The following is a 22,578-nucleotide window of genomic DNA, read 5'->3' on the forward strand; positions in this document are numbered from 1 at the left end:
AAACATTTGATTTTCATTGAATGAATACATTGGCACTGCTATTTCTTTTATTTCAGCAATATATTTTAGCAGTGTATTAAATTTAGGGTTTGTTTAGTGGCCTACTGGTACGGGTCATTACAGTGGTATCAGAGCGGTTTCTTGCCACCCTGATAGGGTTACCCAGCCACCATTTAATTTAGTTTACAAAAGAACCAGCATAACTAAGAATATGGTTGAGAGACATTCTCAAAGTCCATCCAGAAGTGTGCGTAATGATGAGACTTTACAGCAACAGGAGAGGCTTCTACAGTCAATAGAGGCAAGTACACAGGCAATGATGGTTATGATGCAACATTTGATTGGGGAAAATAGGAAGAATAATCATAATAATGACCAGGATGACAGGAGCATAGCAGGATCACAACATAGGACACGATCTGGAACAGCTGACAGACCCACACGTCCTACATTCAGAGAAGAAATTCCAGCACGCACGCCTAATGCTATGGTAACAAATATTGTAGATGAACTCCGACAAGCAAGGAATGAGTGGGATTCATTACCAGTAACAAATATTGTAGATGAACTCCAACAAGCAAGGAATGAGTGGGATTCATTACCAGAATATGTACAAGATGGATGGACATTTGACAGGGACCTGAACTATAGGGTTGCCAAGCAAAAGCAAGTATATAAACACAGTGAGTTGCAACAGGTCTCCAACAAGTTGGTATTACCCACATTTGATGGCAGTGGAAAAATGACTGCTCGTGCTTGGATTCATAAGGTGGATACTTCCCTATCTTTGAAGACTATGACAGAAATTGGAGCACTCAAATATGCCACTTTACACTTAGATGGGGCAGCGCATGATTGGTAGACACATGGCATGATCATATTGCAACACAATCATGTAACCACTTATCAAGAGTTTGTGGATAGATTGATAGAAAGGTTTAATAAAAAAAATCCTGAAGTTTATTTCCAGGAGTTAGCCCAGTTGAGACAGTCAAGAGGCTTAGAACAATTTATCAATGACTTCCAGAAGCTTGCAGTGATGGTGCCTGACATTTCAGAAAGGAGGCTAGTCATTTTATTCACAGAGAGATTAACTGAACCACTCAAGGGATGGGTAAAGGCCTTTGATCCTCCTACATTACAGGAAGCCATGAAGAAAGCCCGCAGCATGGAACTTGCAACTCCGGCAAACCGGTTTAGTTCAAAGGGTTCTTCATCATTTAGAGATAACAAAGGGGAATTCAGCAAGGGTAAAGAGAAGGTTAGTGACTCAAAAGACAAGCTAGCTGCACCTTGGGATAAGGAAACACTTAATGACTTGCGTAGGAAGAAGCTATGCTTCTTTTGCAAAGGTCCCTATGAGTTTGGTCATGATTGTCCTATGAAGCCTAAGGGGAAGGCTAACCGGGTGATGTAGGCTTATTATGAAGGTTCAGATTCAGACATCTCAGAGCACCATGATGAGGATCCTAATGAGGTAGAGGGTGAACAAGAGGTAGATAATGCTGAGAAAAAAGAGGCTCCAGAGATACATTTACAGAAGGCACGTCTGTCTAGTATTCAAAGAGAGGGATCTTTCAAATTTCGAGGAGTCTTGGCAGGACAAAAGACTATTACTCTGTTGGATATAGGTGCCATGCATAATTTCATTGATGCACGATCTGTGGAGAGGCGTGGACTCATTACTGAGGAGTTTGAGGGACTGAGAGTTAAGGTAGCTGATGGATATAGGATGGTGCAAGATCTACCTTTGCGCCTGACCAACTATGAGTTTAAGGCGGACTATCATGTGGTCAACATGGGTGACATGGACATAGTACTTGGGATGCAATGGCTACATTCTTTGAAGGAGGTTACCCTGAGATTGGAGGATATGGAGATACGATTCGTGGTGGATGGCAGGACTCATGTGCTGAAGGCTATCCGTAATGGTGATGTTAGGACTATCTCATTTAGGCGGTTGGAGAGATTAGCCAGGCATAATAATATAGAGTGGGCAGCAATATGTGCCTTGATGCCTACCCAGGGGGAACAACATAAGATTGAATATCATTCAAATATTCAAAAATTGAGAATCAAGTATGGGAAGGTATTCAATGAGATTCCACCAGGCAGACCACCAGACAAAGGTATTGAGCACATTATCGAGTTGGAGGAAGGTGCCAAGCATGTCATGATCACACCATACTGGCACCCAAAACGACTCAAAGATGAGATCGAGAGGACCATCAACAAGTTGCTAGCAATGGGACACATCAGACCAAGTAAGTCACCTTTTGCATCTTCTGTTGTTTTGGTAAAAAAGAAGGATGGAACTCTACGAATGTGTATTGATTATAGGGTGTTGAATAAGAGAACTATAAAAAACAAGTATCCCATCCCACACATCGATGAGCTGATAGACGAATTGCATGGGGCTTGTTATTTCACAAAAATTGATTTGAGATCAAGCTATCACCAGATCAGAGTTCGAGAGCAGGATATTGAAAAAACTGCTTTCAGATGTCATTATGGGCATTTCGAGTTTGTAGTCATGCCTTTTGGTTTGACTAATGCACCTGCCACTTTTCAGTCCACTATGAACAAGGTCTTCCACCATCAGTTGAGGAAATTTGTGCAAGTGTTCTTTGATGATATTTTGATCTATAGCACGACATGGCAGGAACATTTAGAGCACTTGGAGATAGTATTAAGCATTTTACAGAGCGAGTCCTTGTATGCCAAGGAGTCCAAATGTGATTTGGGGATGACAAAATTGTTGCATCTTGGACACATCATTAGTGCAGAAGGAGTGCAAATGGATCCTGAAAAGATATGTGCTATTGTTGATTGGCCACCACCAGAGAACCTTACACAGTTAAGAGGGTTTCTTGGTCTATGTGGATTCTATCGCAAGTTTGTTAGTGGCTACTCACGACATGCAGCGCCCATGACAGATTTACTGAAAAAGGGGCATTTGTGTGGACTCGAGAGGCATAGGAGTGTTTTATGCGGTTCAAGGAAATAATGACTACATGCCCAATATTAGCATTGCCTGATTTCATGAAGCCATTTGAGCTTCAATGTGATGCTTCTGGAGAGGGAGTTGGTGTTGTACTCGTGCAGGACAAGCATCCTATAGCTTATGAGAGTAGGAAACTCAGAGGGGCTGAGAGATCATTCAGCATATATGATAAGGAGATGTTGGCCATCATGCATGCCTTGGCCAAATTCAGACAGTATCTTGTGGGCAGCAAATTTTGTATTAAAACTGATCATAATAGTTTGAGGCACTTTTTGGGACAGCGGAACCTGAATGATCGTCAGTAGAAGTGGGTGAGTAAGTTACAGGCATATGATTTTGATATCACATATGTTAAGGGGGCACAAAATATTGTTGCAAATGCTTTATCCCATAGGCCACACCTCACTTCTATGATTCGGATATCAGAAGATTGGCGACACTTGATTGTAGCAGAATATGCCAAAGACACGTGGGCCTCTGCTATAGTGGAGGGAACAACAATTGACACCAGATACACTCTCATAGATAATTTGATCATTTACAAGAACAGGATTTACTTAGTCCCAAGATCGAAAGTGAAGCAGTTGATTTTTAGAGCATTCCATAATTCACCTACAACAGGCCATCCTGGATATTTCAAGACTTACAGGTTAGTACGGAAACGATTCACTTGAAAGGGACTTAAGGCTGATGTTTTGCAATATGTGCGTGAGTGTCATGTTTGCCAGCAAAACAAACAAGAGCACACTTATCCAGCAGGGCTCCTACAGCCACTTCCTATTCCTAACAGGAAGTGGGAGTGCATCTCTATGGATTTTATTACGCGCTTGCCTAGGGCCCAGGGGTGTGATTGTATCTATGTGGTGGTGGATAGGCTGACAAAATATGCTCACTTCTTCCCTATCGCTACTACATACTCAGCAACTCAGGTGGCAGAGGTATTCTTCAGGGAGATCTTTAGATTACATGATTTGCCTCGAAGCATTGTGAGTGACAGGGACAGCCGCTTCATAAGTCACTTTTGGCAGGAGATATTTCGGTTGTGTGGCACTGAGCTTACACCTAGTACCAATTATCACCCACAGACTGATGGTCAAACAGAGATCGTAAACAAATGGGTGGAAGGGTATTTGAGGAATTATGCGGCAAATCAACAGCAAGCTTGGGTCAGATGGATATATCTCTGTGAGTATTGTTACAATACTACATATCATATGACTATACAAATGACACCCTACATGGCACTTTATGGTTATGAGGCACCTAGTTTCTTAGATTTGTTATTGGCAGACAGTCGAGTACCCCGTGCAGGTGAACTATTACAGGAAAGTAAGGATATGGTTGCTACTCTCAAAGACAACATTGGTAGAGCTCAAAACCAGCAAAAACAATATGCAGACAAGAAGAGGATTGAGCGTAGTTTTGAGGTAAATGATATGGTTTACCTCATGTTGCAGCCATATAAGCAGTCCACTCTCAAGAAGCGTGGTACAAAGAAACTCAAGCCACGCTATTATGGACCATTCAAGATCATCAAACGAGTTGGTGAGGTGGCTTATGAGTTGGAGCTTCCCACACATAGTCAAGTGCACAATGTGTTTCATGTATCACGCCTCAAAAAGGCGTTGGGTCAGAATGTGATGCCTTCTACAGTATTACCTCCTTTGGATGATGAGGGGAAATTGATCTTAGTGCCAGAATTCATTCTAGATAGTAGAGAGAAGCAGCTTCGCAGGAGAGTAATCAGAGAGTATCTAGTTAAGTGGAAAGATTTACCTATTGAAGATGCTACTTGGGAGGGAGAAGTGATTTTGCAGCACCCAGCATTAAGATTGCTCGAGGCCAAGCAATTTTAGGAGAGGCGGACCTATAATGTCCCATTTTTTTTTGGACGAATTAATTGTAAAGTTATCAATTAAAAAATATATATTACAAGGCAACTTTATAAATTAAATAATAAAAAAGCTTTTAGAGGTTGCTAGAAGAAGCGGAGAAAAAATTTAAAAAAGGAGGCCAACCTATCAAAGAAAAAAGAATAAATAGGCATTGAGGGCTCATTGCCTATCATCGAGATTTATTATTGATTTTTGCTCATGTGCGTTGTGGAGCCTAGGTTTTCTGCAAATAGTCACAATTGGCCATTGATAACGAAAACTCTCAATTGGTACGCAATTTTGAGAGTGTGCGAGATCACCTGAATTATTGCAGCTGCGGGAAGGATATTTCAGTCCTTTCATTTGTGCTTAATTGCTGATTTGGAGTTTCCAGTGGAGTTGCACTTTCACCATATCATCTACAGCATTCAGTCTCCACCATTTGATCAATCCAAGTTCTTTATTTCAATCTGTAGTTGCAACAAATTCTCAATTGTATACAGCCAGTTAGGGTTTCTTTGTAATGTGCTATGTCATAATGTTTTGGTGCTGAAATTTGCCATATCATTTGTAAAAACATTTGATTTTCATTGAATGAATACATTGGCACTGCTATTTCTTTTAATTCAGCAATATATTTTAGCAGCGGATTAAATTTAGGGTTTGTTTAGTGGCCTACTAGTACGGGTCATTATAGTTGAGTAGCAGAGATCTTTTTCTACAAATATAATAATATGGCCATTGTGATTGATATGTTCCAAATGCAGATTTGGATCTCATATAAATGAGAGAAGACATCTCTTATGAATGAGATATGCCTCAAACGTTTAATCATCATTTAATTAATATATATTTCATAATAATTATTATTATTATAAAATATATATATATATATATATACACAAACACACACACACACACATATATATAGTATCTACTAATGTATATTAATATTACATGAATATGAATATATAGAAATTGATGATTTACCAATAACAACAATGTAACTCAGATCAAATTTATCTGACTAAAGCAACAACTTTAACACTCCCTCTTAGCTAGTGAGGATTTGTAGAACACCTTGTGCTCTCAAGTATATGATATCGTCTCAGTATGATATTCCTTGAATAACATATATAAGGATATCAACATCAACACACACATATATATTATATTACATATGGAATTTACTTCAATTCACTATGAAGCCAAATTTCTCAACAAGAAGCAAGTTAGGAATATGTACTATAGGACGGTAGTGATTTAGACAACAAAAAAAAACAAGAGATGAAGTCAATGTGATCATCTCAACGAGGGCTATCCATGTCCATTTAATAGATCATAACAAATATAGGCATAGTGGATAGATATTCAACAAAATCACACAAACTATCATTTGGAATCATCTACTTAATAGTTTCATAGTGCTAGAATGCCTCCATACGAATCAATATAGATTACAACCATGTTAGAAAGTGACTCCTGAACCTTCACAAGTCATTTTAGGAAAAAAATTACATTGTTAGCAAAAAAGGTCCAATGATGTTAGAAAATCAAAATCAAATTTTACAAAAACTAAAAATTTAACAAAAGTGGAACATATTTATTCAAATATATCATATCACTTCACTTATCTTCAACAATTTCCAACTTCACGGAAGTTGTAAATAAGCCTTCGACACATGTTTCATGATGAAAAGTTGGATCTAGAATTTATCTTATAATTCTTGGTAATTTAATTTACATGACCATCATGCCCCTTAAAAAGTGAATTATAGAGCATAAAATGAGATGTTTTTGCAGCCTAATGGATATTCATATCATTATTTGTTGCCATCATGTACGTTAATTCATATTTTAGAGATACAAAGTTGTCACTGTGAGTAACGAAACCTCACACATACCACTAAAGCATGTGTGAAATTTGAGAGAACAAAATCTACAAAGACAAAAGCTGTGCATTTCTCTTCAATCCATCACACCTCTTAAAAAGTGAATTATAAAGCATAAAGTGAAATGTTTTTAGTGTCTGATGCCATCCCAAGGTATTAAAGCAAAAGTTATGCCTTGTGAACTTAAAAGGGTGATTAGTTTTTATATTTATTCATATTATTGTCATCATGTGCATTAATTCATATTTTAGCACATTCATTTCACGTTAAATTCAAATGCACAAGAGATCTAGTTTTTAGATATACATTTCTTTAAAACAGTGCATAATGTAACGTAAGACCAGGAAAATGGGATATCTATAACCTTTAAAAGATATATTCATCTACAAAAAAGATTCGTGGCTCAAGAAACCTTACATGCAACACAAGCATTTGTGGAATTCAAGAGAACATTCACAACCACAATGCTCCATTTCCTTTTGATCCATCCCACGCATAAGTGAAAAATGAACCACTATTGCATTCTGAAATAAAGAAAATATATGCAGATAAAAATTTAAAAGTGAAGGAAAAACCTAAAGAAATGTTACGAACACAAAAAAGCATTTTATAAAAAACTATTCTTATTATAGCAATTATAATGCCTAAAGAGAGGTTACATACCATAGAAGCATGTGATGTTTGAAATAACAAAGCTTACAACCAGAATAGCCATATTTCCTTTTGAATGTTGATTCATTACACCCCTAAGCAAGTGATTCATGAAGCAAAATACTGGATGTCTTTTGATAGCCGAACTTCATCCCACTGCATTCTGAGTTTGAATACACAGTAATCAGTAAAACTTGATAAAAAGTTAGCTGCACCATGCAATCAAAAAGTAAAATGTAGAAATAAAGAACTGCATTTACTAAGCATGTGTAAATTTTTAAGATAAGTTAAATTTGGCTAAGTTGAATTTTACAACATATAAGTCTTAAATAAATCATTTTATATACAAATCAGAATGGTAATTTCAGCTGACACTACATTCAAGTTCGACATCCAATCTCATTTAATACACTTTGAGGGAGGGAACTATGTGTTATAATGCACAGATAATGGTGAATTCACACTTCTGTAACATTCAGTTTCACACTTTTCTAGCAAAACTGTCACAATTTTGCAAAAAAGAAAACATAATTATCAAGTGCCACTCATCCTCTACCCAAGTTCTTGAACAAATGGGGTTGTGTGGCTTCTCAATCTTGAATAACCTCAGCTTGATCATAGAAAATAATACATCTTTCTCCACTCATTTCCTGTCAGCATGTAAGTTTCAGGGAAAAAAGAAGCCTTCAGTTTCAGCAGTCAACACTATAGCCAAGCCACACATTCTCTAGAATAATATGGTCCCATCAGGAATTTAAATATCCAAAATGTCACAATTCATTGGATTCTTAATTTATTGGAGCCCGATAATATCTCATCCTGAACGGGATTGAGAAAACCACCCATGGATATCGAGCAACTTCAATCCACATAGTATCATGAATTTATTCATTTATGCCATTCGGTCATCTCATCATCCATAGAGATCTTATTATTTTTCTACAAAACAGCATTCAAATGCTTCAACCAATTTTGCAGCATCCACTACTTGCAGTTTAGAGGTGGCAGCATAAAAATATAGTCCATTTGAGGTTGACATTATCATTGTAGTCTACTAGTTATAAACAGGCATCCTTGTAAAAAATGTCATTATCTTTTTTATAGTAAAGTTTCTTTCAAAAGACAGTTTAAATGAAATCTTCACCATTCTCCAAACTCTAGAACAACTGTCACCTTAAAATTGTCCACCATCTTACCAGATTAAATCAGAGAAATGCATTTCAAAAAAGTGAGGCTTACACAAGGAGCATCTCTTCCTTGCAAGCAGTTGTTCTATTCAATTGTCCATTGGCATGATATAGATTCAACCTTCATTACCACAACAAACTTATTGTTATACAACCATTGATTGTGCTTTTAGGAGTTTCAGCTTTAAAACTAAACAATGCTGATCACCAACACCATGTTACTAGTGGAATACTAATGCCATTCCTTGCATTATCTATACTAGCTGTTACCATGAAATATTGTAAAATAATGTAGCTAATTACTAATTCCTTGAAACTTGTAGTCAATATTGTCAAATACAATTGAGTTGTAGCCTTCAAATTTTCCTTCGTTCTATTTGGCCGCACAATCAATATCTTTTCTGTCAATACGAAGTACTTGTATTAAAAAAATAAAAATCGAATCAGTGCCTTTTCAGAGTTACTATCTACACAACCTAATCCTTCTCATTCATCATTTCTATTGTTGGTTTGAACCATACTTCAAAGTATTCCAGTGAGTAAGGAGAACAATTATATAACAAATACCCATATCAACTCAAACCACCTGCATCATTATTTTTGTTGTTGATTTGAGTGTACTTCAAAGTTAACAAAGAGACTACCATCTGTGCATTCTAATCCCTCACATTCAACATTTCTACTGTTGGTTTGAACCATACTTTAGAGTAGACAAGGAATCTTGATTCTGATCACATCGTGGTGTAAATCCAAAGATAACATTTCTTAACAAATATCCACATTGGCTGTATCTCGGCTAAATGAGCCCTAGAAGCATTTTGTGTTTCCTTAATATCATGGTTAACAAATCTGAAAAAATCAATCTGATCCAAAGGCCAGCAAATGGGCGACTGGAAAATCTTCAAAAAAAATTCAAAGAAATTTACTAAACAACTGAAAAATAACAAACACAACAGATTTGGTACCAATGCTTAATATTAATACTTTTATTGTATTCTTGACTCAATTGATTTGCCTGTTTCCACTATAGCGGTCTGATTTCCAAACATTTGTTGGATCGCATAAATACATCAACAGTTCGATGTTTGGTAAGAAACACAACAGATTTGGTCCCAATGCTTAGTATTAATCCTTTTAATGTATTCTTGACTCAATTGATTTGGCTGTTTCCATTTGTGCAATCTGATTTCCAAACATTTATTGGATTGCATAACAGCATCCACAGTTTGATATTTAGTAATAAGCTTGATAACATCACCCTGAATAGTCTGATCAGTATGTCCATTCTCAAAAATGTTGATTATGCATAAATACATCTGCACTTTGGTTTTTGAGTGATAGGCTCCATATCAAACACAATGAATAGTATTATCAGTGTATCAGTTGTAAAACAGATGCTGTTTGGAAAGCAAATGCCTAAAATTCAAAACACCAAACTATTATTCCATAATCACTTCATTGTTCCCCTTGTAATCAGGATTTTGTTTGGTTTATCAAACATCTTTTGCTGCAAGCCTAGTATTCCTGTGTCCCATATACCTGTATTCTTCCTTGCGCTCTTAATTTTGAATACAAATATTCTAGCATCTCAAAAATTCATTAACCAATACCCTTGTTCACAAGAACTGCACCATTGTCAACCACCCTGCTGGAATTGACCACACATATTAAATGTGGATGCATTAATTGTTAAATTGAACTGTACATTAATAGATATCCAATATCATCTAAACTAAATTCGCTAATTATACCATGCTAAGCCCTTGGACAGAAATAGAAAATCACATTCCCGTATATCTAAATACATAACCTTAGTCCTTCACAGAAACCCTAAAAGCAATTTTTTAGATTAAGAGCACCGATGATCAGAAAAAAAAACTGTCAACGATGACAGATTTCTATTAAACAAAAAATATTCAAGTTATGAGCATATCACAACTGCTAATTACATTTATTCTAATTTTACAAAATCAAAAAACTACTGTTGTACCTTTGGAAAATTGAATCAACGAAACCAAATCATTATAGAAACAGTTGTAAGATAATAAGCACTTACAAAGGTTGAAAGAAGTACATTCTCCTGCAGGCTTCTACGCTGTAACTCCATGACTGTGTCAATGAAAGGCACTGATAGTTTTGTTGTCGTAATGCTCTAGAATCTCTTGCTCCAGCCATGATCTGCTTCTACTTCATATTGTTACATGACTCATTCTCAGTTTGCCCTGCTGCTCTCACTCAAACTCAGTGATGTACACAGTCATACTCAATAATTTAACTCTCTCAAATATTGCCCCAGTCTGTTATTTGTTTGACTAACTTGCAAACAATGCACTAGAGACTCGGTAGCCCATTGCCAAAAAATGATTTTTTTCAGAAAAGTGCTTAATGCAAATCAGATCCAGATAATCTATTGGAAGCTTATATACCTTGAACCATATAAAGAAAAAGAACGTAGTTGTGGTTCCTCTTGCTAGCATTATAAAACACTAATTCAAGTGAGTTGTTTAAAGATATATATTTTTTAGGAACAATTCTTATCACCATTGGCAGTTGTTTAAAAGGACTTCTGAAACTCTTCTGCTGCTTATTATTCATTTCTTTCTTTGAAAACCTTAAAGACATATTTTTTTAGGAACAGGACTCTTATCACCATTGGCAGTTGTTTAAAAGGACTCCTGAAACTCTTCTGCTGCTTATTATTCATTTCTTTCTTTGAAAACTTCACTGAATTTGAACATCAGTGTGAGCTGAGCATAGTCAAAGGGCTGGCAGTTGTGACTCTCAAATGTTTCACAACATTATCTCTAGCATTAAGCATCACATTTCAGCTCTTCAATTAAATTTTTATCTGCAGTAAAGTAGACATGTAAAACTGATGTATCTGAAAGCCAGTATCAATTAGGAGACGCCAGCAACATTACACTGTCAAAAAATTAAAATTCTCCAGTTGAATTCTAGCAATATCTTCTTGGCTCACAATTTACTAATGATCCATATTCCGCAGCAACATGTATCGTTATACTGATTTTTCTTATCACAGAAGTTGTACTTCACAGAACTCTTTTGAATGGAAAACTTCATCTCAAAGAAATTACAGTAGTGAAGAAGAACCAAGCATTGGATAAGAAACAGTCCCTAACTTTTTATGCTTGGTACATCCTAATACCCATAGAGTACACAATTTTCAAGTAATCCAGATTCCACAGCAAAATGCATCTTTATACTGATTTTCTTGTCGCAGAAGTTGTATACTTCACAGAACTCTTTTGAATGGAAACCTTCATCTCAAAGGAGTTACAGTAGTGAAGAACAAAACATTGGACTAAAAACAGTTCCTAACTTCTGGTACTTGGTAACATCCTAATATACGTAGATCATAAATGTCAACAAAAGACCACAAATAAGGTCCCACAGTACTGATACAGTCCACCTTTAGTGATGAGAATTAATAACATTGCTGTATAAGCATGGCATATTCTATACCTAAGGGTTGAATTCACAAATATTTGTCCACATGGAATACATTCGCAAAACAATTGTTACATACTATATAGCATAGAACTGTATCAGGAGAACTCAAATACCCTGATGGAAATGTGATGTATCTTGTAATGGTGGAACTAGTTAATTGCATGTCCTAGACCCGTCACCATACAATGAAACAATTCAGGGTATTGGCATCACTTCATGTAATAAAGACAGACAAATGAGCCACAACAGAATAAGACATATCAAGCATTAGACAAGTACTAATAACAAAATTTTAAAAAGGCCTTCACTGCTAGGCTCTTATGGATTTCGTCATGGTTTTGGTGTTCAACTCCAAAATTACATTCGTACAAAACTTCTATATTAAAGGTACACAGAGAAATGAGAGAAGATTTACTTCCTTGATATTGTCCACCTAAGACTTCCAACCTATGTTTGATTCTGAACAATGAAACCAATTCAAAAGTTCATTGATTCTCTGTTGACACACTTCTATTTTACTATTGACATCCAGAACCTAATTAACACTCAAATGCAGGATGTCACTGAGACATTGGAATGAATCAGAAGAAAATAATTTATTTTAGTGTTTCTGTGTATGGGAAACCAGTATTCCACCAGACTATCTTAAGCAACTGCCTATGATAGATAATGAGGGACTATCGAGAATATGATGCAATAGCAAAGCTAACTCTGAATCAAAAGAGTAAACAAATGCTCAACCTGCCTAGCCTCACTGTGTTTCTATTATTTGATAAATGCTAATTAATGTATGGTATAGGCACCATGCACTAACTAGTGGAAGGTCCCCAAACAGAGATTTCAAAGTTGAATGAGAACATATATGCAGTGCTGAGGTTGTCAAGGATGAAACAACTCTATATCAGTAAAGATCATTTCCATATTACGAACACTAGACTCAAACTTCTGCTGGTGCCCACTACTGTTGCTTTAGCGAATATCTGTACTCAAAAGAATTTTGGTATTGCCTATCAAAAGGGTTGTGGCGAGATGGAAAAACCAAATTGCAATGACACAAAACGGGTAAACAATAAGAAAAACAACTTTATGTGAATGTTGATGAGAATATCAAAAGGATGCCGATTACGAGAGACAATTTCAAAGGTCACTATTTCATCATCCCCAAGTGGTTATGCTTCGAAAAATATAGGTTGTTAGGAATCTAATAGTTTCAATACAAACAAGGAGATATATGAAGTGAAACAAATACAGGATCAAGTTTCGCTTCAAGACTTACTTTCCATTCATATAGAGTATACCATACAGACAATGAACAGTGCTGCTACAAACACTGTTTGTTATCTTAATCATAGAGAGGATTCATCTTTCTCTTTCTAACAACCTATGATAATTGCTTAAGCTGTTGTGGCAAACCACAGCTGACTCCCCAATGATAAACTTCTAAAGTACAAGCAACTAGTAACAGACTCGAAGGCAGACATAAAGGAATTCACATTTACCATTCTTAGGTCAAATAACAAGGATAATGCATTTCCATTACAATAAAAAGCTGATAAGGATGGTAATCGATGACAATTGAAACCATGTGCCCTAAAAGCTTACAAATATAGCAATGAAAATCCACCTAATCAACACCATTGTTGAGCCATGTGGTCACAAATCCATATATGTATCAGATGTCTATTGAAGAAATGAATTAATATGTTATTAGATATTCTGTAGTAAGGATTTCAATTATAACTGACAGCATAAAATTACAGCTTATGTTCCAACCATGGTTGCCACATTTTAGACCATACAAAATTATGTTTTCCATCTCCAATGGCCAACTAGTTCCTAACAATTTCAAAAGATAAAAAGCTCCATGATCTCATACTTTGATACTTCCTCTATGCCAACAGAATCATAATCTTACCGTGTATAAATTGAATGACTCCAAACATGGAAGCTCACAAACTAAGCTCAAACACATAACACAAATTCATAGTAGTCGATAATTAATATGTTATAAACTTTTCAATCAACATTACTCAATGCATTCCTGTCGAAATCTCCGATTTGCAATTGGCGTAATCATGTTATTGGTATATTTAAAAAGTAAGCTTGAATAATGGAACAGCTATTCTATGTTCTGAAATTCCCATATCACTAATTCTAATGTGAAGATGCCTGTAATTTTTTGATTTAAAATATAACTTGAGTCAGACCCAACTCACTGTAATGTTTTTTTTGTAGTTCACTCCCCCACTCAGTATAGAATGTTAGGAAAGTCCACTTGACTCTCATAAACGTGGCAGGAAATATCACAATTAGAAATGAAATATTACTAATGATGAAGCATGCTAAATATAACTAAAATAATAGAATTATAGTCAAACAGGCAGACCAAAATCATCAAAATTCGCAATGACTTTCTAAGGCAGTCAGGTAATGAAATAAGCTTTGAACAGCTGTGTTAGCTAACCCATCCCAGATGACCTGATCTGAAGAGATCAAAGGCATGCAAGAAAAAGCTATTTGAAAGAACAGAAAGAAGTCACAACTTCAATATCTTTAAATAGTCGATCTATCTTCTACCTTCCGCAACTTACCACCAACACATGCAACTGCCGAAATATATCCTTTGAAATAGTTCGCATAAAGTTGACAAAAGAATGGTGCTTGCTTCCAAGAGATGCTAAGATATATTATTGTCATCCTGAATATTACTTTGTAGTTCATACAATACCTTATCATTATTAGTATAATCCTTCAAAGGATGGCCTCCACGAAGATACCATGAAATGAGTACCCGCACCATCAATACGAAAAAATCTCTACTTTGTTGAGCTTTCTCAAATCTGACATTGCAAAAGCAATTAAGATTATTATATCAAGTTTTTTCATTCATAGCTTCTTCAAGTTACCCCAGAATGAATAATCTAGTTCCTTGACACCATTTACTTCAGTTATTCACCTTCAAAACCAGTTGCATTATCTGTAATCATATCACCAGTTGCAATGTGACAGAAATAAAATGGACATAGCTGAAACCCTATTTATCTTGAAATTTGAACCTCAAATATAAGCTAACCTATATATCTCAAGCTCAAGATTTTAAATTTAACAAGTTCCCAATACACATATAGACACTAATCTTACCTTGCAACCCTCCAGATTTTACTCAATACAATTAACTTCAGTTATTGTCATCTGTAAAACAAGTTGCTGTATCCATATCAACAGTTACACTGCAACAGAACCTACAGCAATCAATCTGAAACCATATTTATCTTCTCACGTAACCATAAGCCAACCTATATAGCTCACGCTCCTGAATGCAATTAAAATACAGGGACTTCAAACTTCACAAGTTCCTTATAGAGCCCAATCTTACCAAGAATAACATGAAAATGCATTTTCCTCTCCAGTAGCTTCTAATGTTTCAAAGTGGCATATATCACAGGTGTGATCTTGCTAACTCTCTCCCAACAGGAGGTTTTTCTGAGGAATTCCAATTCTCAATATAGATATACCTCAACTGCAAGGAGTATTAATCTACACAGTGTGCTCAAAACGAACTGCCTAAATATTAAAATATACAGTTCAATTAAAAAGAATTAAGAAGTGCTCATAAATAACCAACCATATACCTTTTCATACGAAAAAGAACCAATTTTTGGTATACTCAAGACACTAAACACATTCTCAATACATAACAATAAAAGCATCTTTGTACATCATCCAACTACGGATGACACAAGTATTTTCTGATTTTGCTACCATAAGAAATTGAATGAACATCTGTTAACAAGATAAATTAAATCCCTTACTGTCCTAATTCACAATAATTGTTTTGGAACAGAATTTACGGAAAAGAACAATTCTTGCTATTCTAAGTACATTCCATACAATCCCACCACCCTTCCTAAGAAAAGTATAACATTTAGTCCATCCTTTCAGAGAGTACAAAATACCATTTTCAAATGAATAGATATTTTGCTCACACAAACCAAAACTCCAGATGAAAGTCAAAAATTTATATGATCAAGTCACTTTTTGAAATCAACGTACTTGAGATAAGATTCAAGAGTATAATGCCACAATTATATACCAAGTAAATGACCTACATGCATCCTACAGCTCTACCGCAACATTAAACCTTTGCATTCTAAATAAAACAACAAAATGTAAACTGTAAGATATGTTCAAAACAGTTTATACTCTAATTATGTCCACATGGCATGTGTCAATGCTTCAGACACTAGAAGCTTCACACAAAATACCAGTTTAAAGTATGAAATCAGCAAGCAAATCTGAATTGCTTTGATGAAAACTTGGCACTTCAATTTATCTACGGCCATGAGAACGTGGTTTCTCGTATACTCCCCAAGGATCAGGTCCAGCCCCATACTGAGAGCCTTTTTCAGCGCTAGATTGAGCCTGCAGATGATTTAGTGTCAATCAAAAAGTTAAGGGAAAAATAGAAATAATAACATGAGTTCAGTAATCATGCCAAGTATATAAATAGCACTTAATATTTTAAACTGTAAATAAGGAACTCAACACACCATATGCATGCCATATGTCTCTGCATATGGCCCTGAATATCCTGCAACACTGCCCAGTTTTGAACCATACGGCCCACCTGCCAGGTTCAACATATAATCAGAAGACGAGATCATCATAAAAATTTAAATGGACTGACAATGAGCAACATTTAATTGGATAATAACACAAAGTTCATATGTCTTCACTGTTCATCTTAAAAAATATAGCAAAAGACAAGTTGCAGGTGATGCATACCAAAGTTGCATGGATACATATATGGGTAGCATATCAAATACAGAAAAAGATAAGGCCATTTTAATATGGATACGACAAGATATGGCATCAATTTTCATAAAAGCTTTTTATTAATTTAAAAGCAATGTCCACATAATTATGACATATTCAGATATTCGAAGTGATTAATCATTATATTCAACTATACCTCATCAACAAAATAGGATTCAAATTATTTTAGTCAAAATGATAATTAAAAAGTTACTCATTCAAGGATTAAATTTAGTAATAATATATTTTAATTTATAAAAATCAACAGAAATAGAATTTATAATTTAAATTAAGATTAAATTAATCCAAAACAAGTTATATTTATTTAAAACTGTTAAATGTAAGTTATTTAATATTCATTTTATTAAAATATTTTTATTTTAAATACAAATTTAAAAGTATTGAGAATATACTATAGATTTACAAATGTTATGTTTCATCAAATTTAAATTATATTTAAAAACTGTTACATAACTGTAAGTATATCAAAAACATTACAAACAATGCCTGAATTCATTTTGTCTTAACAATTTAAAAACACTACATTATTAACCATTAGTTCCAACTTTTGTGTTAATAATGGATTCCAATTAGTTTTAAAATAAATGCTTTGCTTTGAATTCAGATGCATTTGTAAGTATGCCTTGGGGGTTTAATAAATTTTATTAAAAAATTAGTTTCCCTATGACGCCAATGATTTGTTTGTTCAAGAAGGATTTAATTTGAAGCCTCTGGTCTTAGGTTCATGGTTACGCAGCAGTTTAGTTCGTTCACAATGACAACTGCAACCACACGACAATCAGTAAAGTACACAACGGCAATGGAACCCCAATCATATTACAGCCTTTGAGCAGTGGATGTAAAAAATAGGATATAGAAGATTTAAAGTAGAATCCCTCTGCATTCTTTTTCTGACAGCTTCAGATACAACTCATTTTTTCTGGGCAGCTGAATCCCTACAAGTCTGAAATGTGGCTAAAATTAGGGCTTTCTACTCCTTAATCCGACATGTATGCATTGTATTTCTACCATAGCATACCTGTACCAATTTTTGGTATACTATATGCAATATGCATAACCCAGGAAAGAGGGTGACATAACTGGCAACAAAACCACAAACTAAAAAAATATTTATTTTTTTTCCATCCTTGGTTCTCGGACCACCTACCATTCTCTTTGCCTTCTTATTCTTAGTGCTGAGTGTTCTCAGACCACCTATCATTCTCTTTGCCTTCTTATTCTTAGTGCTGAGTCTGCAACTCTTATTAATTTTCTCCTTTTTCTCTCATTATCATCCTGATGGTGGATTATGGAGTGTGATCCAAAACGTTGATGGAAAAACTACTACACAATCTACCCAGAAAATTATGAAACATGTAAACACCTACTTAATACACAACTTTGTGACAACATCACACAATCTACATGATATAAGAAAGCATGCCCAATCTAATACAATTCCGATGTTTTAAGTTATTTTGGCTTATTTTGACTGCTAGAATATTAAAAATTGTATGGAAGGCTAACATATTATAGATTTTATGGAAGACCAGCAATGAGGAAATGTATCAGGACACTAGGAGTATGCTTATTGGGTCTGTAAAAAGAATCATCCTTCATAAAATTGTAAAAAAGATAAGTACTTCGTATTATTGCTATCCCGGTAACTCTTAACAATGAAAATCTATAAATAGAAGTTTCAGGCATGAGTGTTCAACAGAAAGCAAAGTGTGTAAGTCATGGGATACAGTAGCCTTCCAATAGAGCTGTGATCAGCCATAGACAATGCTACATGGCTATCCACAACAGCTACAATGAACATCACTCCTCAAAGATCTTAGTAAATGATTTAAATTTCCAAAGAGGACCAAGGTTTCACATCAAACAAGGAGATACATCTACAATTTAAGCTGTCAGGTCTGATGAGGATATTTCAGCAATTGCCAACCTCTTAATGACACAGGCTCATTCTGCAGCAGCAGACATTACTGATTTGATATAAATAAATAAATAATGATTATATTCATATATAATGAGCAGATATACTGCAGATAGCATGGTTCCAGGGTCTCTTCTTGTATAAATCAAATTCAAGTTTATATAAAAGTACACAAAACTGGATAGCTAGTGCAGCATACCCTGTGTTGTCTTGTAGTAGTTCTTGGAAGCTATGACTGATATTCTCTATTGATAACTATGAAAGTTTTGATATATAATTTTAATGGAATAGACTGGTACCTCACAAACTCCTCCCAGGACAAAATAGAAAACACTAGCTATAGTTAACACCACAGCAAATAGCATGCATAGTCATAATATAACATGTTTAACACAGAACTAATTTTATGATCTATCAAGGTAGGATGTTGTTTGAGCATTAAAAAAAACATCTTATCATTTCTATATAAATTTGGCTTGGTATCCCAGACCTTATTTTTGTATACCAAGAAGCTGTTTTCTATCCCACTGATCATTCGAAAACAGCAACATTAAATATATTTTCATTTCTTCCATACAATGATAAAACTATAGCATACACACAATTTCCAGTCAACATTATTAACACACCTGGATTGCTTGCACCCCATGATCTTTTCTCAGAATTTGTGAGTTCTGCTCTAAGTTTCTCAACTTCACGAGCCATTGAAATCAAATTCTTCTCCATTGCCTGTCTCTGCTCCATTTGCTCAGTGTTTGCCTTCTTTTCATATTCAATAGCAGTCCTAGAAAATAACAAACAAGCACAAAACTAAATGATTGAGAAATATTAACATTCTACTGACCGATCTGTCCACAAATTTGGTTTACTTTTATTTAAATTCCCCCCAAATATATAATATTGCATAAATCCATTATATTACAGGAAATATGCCTTGGTAGAATACCAAATACCTGGATCGTATGAGTTCTTGGTGCAAAGTATCCAGCTCTGCCCTTAACGCAGGAACCTGCTGCACGTCAGCTTGTGCTCTAGCCAATTCCTGTTGCAAGGCTTGAACTTGAACTGAAAGATCTTGTCGGGCAACACTCAGCTTTTGAGCATCAGAACGTAATTGCATAACTTCAGCTCTCAAAGGCTCAACTGCACGCAGTTCTGCTTCCATTTTCATACACTTATCAACTAATTCCCTGGCTTGAAGGTCTTTGTCAGCTTTAACATTTCCCACTATCTGATTCAGACGATGTATTTCATCCTGAGCAGCAGCAAGCTCTTGGCGCAGCCCAACTTGAGTTGCTGCAAGCCTCCTATTCTCTGCAACCAGCCTTTGGATTTCTTCATGCTGCAATTCAAGCTCCTCCTCCACTACAGCAGGATGAGGCAGGGGTCTTTGTCCTCTACTGTAGGGACCATCACGAATGGGACCAGGACCTGGAGGGTACCCTCGGGGACCATCCAAAACATGACGAGGTAGGCGATTTCTTCCAGCCATTATCACCTAGCGGAATAAAACATTTACAAATATGAGAACACTTGGCAATCAAGCAGGCCTGCTGGAGAGAAATTTAGATTCAATTATTTATAGCATGTCAAATCTATCAAGAGAGATCAAAATTATGGCTTAAGGAGATTGTGTATGGCATTACTTACTAACATCCAAGGAGATCATATTTGACCGACCTTACTAACATCCACTACTAGAAGCAATTTCAGCACTATAAAGGCTGATATGAGTTTCAGAGTACTGGCTAACAGTGCAATTTCTTTAAAATCTCGTCCCATTTCAAGTAATTTTGAAAGAAAAATCATTTTATTGCTTGCAAGTGCCATGACATCTCAAGTAAATACACTACAATGTGCCTATTCAGACCTTTAAAAAAAGGTATGTATGAGAATGCAAAACATTAATAATGGTTAAATAATTAAATATTAAACCTGTTTATGTAGCAGTCCACACAGTGTCATTTTACTTGCAAATAGTAAAGAGAACAGAGTGGCCCAAACTGATACAGATAGATTTTTATTATACCAGTGCTTACTAGAAAGACCTAGTTTAATGCTTCGGATGCACTAAAAATCTTACATGTTATAAAATTCTTATTACATTCATATTCCAGGGAGAACTTATTTGACTAATAATCTTTATCAAGCACTACTATAAAAATGGAATTATCTAGGTTGAATTTAGGTGACTAGAGGTGCAATGACAAGGATGTGAGAAACAACGACACAAAAACTTAAAGATAACTGAAAATATGAGCTCTAGTGACACCGGAAAAGAGGGTATCATGCACCAGAACTGGATATCATCTAAAAGAAGGCTTTGCAACTACCTTTTAAAATATCCCCAAATAATATACAACCTTAAAGCATTGTTAAAATAAACTTATACATCAAAACCGGACAGCCTTTCTAGTGAGTCCATTATATTCAAATCTTTCATAATTAAACAAAACATACTCATAAAAAAATCTCAGATAGAATATCACGGCCAAACAATAATTCGGCTAGCCGAAAATAGACACCACCTATTGGGAAAGGTAAACTAAAATCAAAAAAATAAATTGAATCCCTCATCATAAACGAAATTACTTTTCAGATATTTACAAAGCTTGAAAATTCTACACAAACCCACAACAATCAACCTCATTCATTTCAAGAGTACAAAATCTTCGTGCAACTAGTTTATTTTTACATCGCAGTCCACTTGGAAAACACTAAGCAGCAATGACGAGGGATTAAGGCTGAGCTTAAATTTCAGCCTCGGAGATGCTAGCCATGTTATTGCTAGAGGCCTCCAAACATTTATGCAAGTGTGTTCCCCGTGGGAATAGGCACCATTTATATAGAATCAAAAGGAATAAGTGGATAAGTGTAGGCATCAATCTCAATAAGTAAACAGGAACATTATGTCCAGAATAACGCGATGACATAGCCAGTAGCACTCATTTACCAAAGTAAAAATTAAAATAACAATGTTTGAATAGAACTCCAGCGAGACCATATACCAATAAGAATGAGTAGAACCACAACTGGATATGTAAAACCCTAGCTATAAAACGAAACGATGGCAAAGATTGTAAGAAGGAAAAGCCCGCGTTTATTTATCTGTCATTCCTTCGCCTCGTGGACTCCTCCTTGTTTGCGTAATAAAAAGAAAGAATTTACATGCAACGAAGCACAGAGGGAAATAAGGAGAAAGGAAAAGGAAAAGGCTTGCCGTAAGAACAAAACAATTGCAGCCAAAGCATTTGCACACACAAAACGAAGAAAGGCCTTACCGACCTATCTTTTGCATTCATCAATAATAAACAGATCTTTGTTGAAAACATACAAAAAAGAACCACGTTATCGTTCTATGTCATCAGCAAAAAAAACAACGAAATTTACAGATATTTAATAGACATATAAACATACCTGATAAATTATATAATTATCTTGCGGCTGTCTAGGATCGAACCAGAGAAAAGAGTGAAGCCAAGGAGAGGAGAGGAGTCTGGATACTATGCAGAGCACGAAGTGGAAGAGAAGTAATAGGGTAGAGGTAGGGTTACCGGCTGTCACTTGTGGATGACCGGCTGTGGAGGGTTTGTTCGACACACAAGCTTTGGCTTAACAAGAGGCTGTGATTTAGTAACAGAATTAACCGGGAGGAAAATGATATTTTCATATATTTAGGGTTTCAAAAAGCAATATGAGAAGTGAAGTCGGCGCGTAAGGTAGTGGCTACAAACTTTGGTTAATT

General features: G+C 35.5%; 1 protein-coding gene and 1 long non-coding RNA gene across 5 annotated transcripts in view; both read right to left on the reverse strand.

The window, feature by feature from the left end:
• LOC149564448 (uncharacterized) overlaps positions 1-14,796 on the reverse strand; it is a 38,216-nt gene extending 23,420 nt beyond the window's left edge. For 2 of the 4 annotated variants that reach the window (XR_016361835.1, XR_016361836.1), the window contains exons 1-3: positions 10,665-14,793; positions 7,434-7,584; positions 7,188-7,294 (exon numbers count right to left, since the gene is read on the reverse strand). This is a non-coding gene — a long non-coding RNA (uncharacterized LOC149564448). Of the gene's footprint in view, positions 1-7,107; positions 7,295-7,430; positions 7,585-10,664 lie in introns of those variants that run through there. The other 2 variants (XR_016361834.1, XR_016361837.1) reach the window with 2 other exon arrangements.
• A 1,281-nt stretch (positions 14,797-16,077) lies between these two features.
• Positions 16,078-22,335, reverse strand: LOC149564449 (protein FLX-like 3). The gene is made up of 5 exons (XM_089817996.1): positions 22,251-22,335; positions 19,787-20,331; positions 19,463-19,617; positions 16,630-16,706; positions 16,078-16,501 (listed from the first exon to the last, which is right to left on the reverse strand). Exons 2-5 carry the CDS (start codon positions 20,323-20,325, stop codon positions 16,409-16,411), a joined length of 864 nt encoding a protein of 287 aa, XP_089674122.1. The 5' UTR covers positions 20,326-20,331; positions 22,251-22,335; the 3' UTR covers positions 16,078-16,408.
• Between the last annotated feature and the right edge of the window lie 243 nt (positions 22,336-22,578).

This window comes from Cupressus sempervirens, chromosome 3 (genome assembly GCF_028749045.1).
Source record: "Cupressus sempervirens isolate cs-2001-9-10 chromosome 3, ASM2874904v1, whole genome shotgun sequence".
In the NCBI taxonomy this organism is placed as follows: Eukaryota; Viridiplantae; Streptophyta; class Pinopsida; order Cupressales; family Cupressaceae; genus Cupressus; species Cupressus sempervirens.

Coding starts and splice junctions, on each gene's coding strand:
- LOC149564449 (XM_089817996.1), bottom strand. CDS start 20,325: ATGGCTGGAAGAAATCGCCTACCTCGTCATGTTTTGGATGGTCCCCGA. Junction 19,618..19,786: donor CAAGAACTCATACGATCCAG/GTATTTGGTATT, acceptor GTTATTTTCTAG/GACTGCTATTGAATATGAAA. Junction 16,502..16,629: donor AGACATATGGCATGCATATG/GTGTGTTGAGTT, acceptor AATCATCTGCAG/GCTCAATCTAGCGCTGAAAA.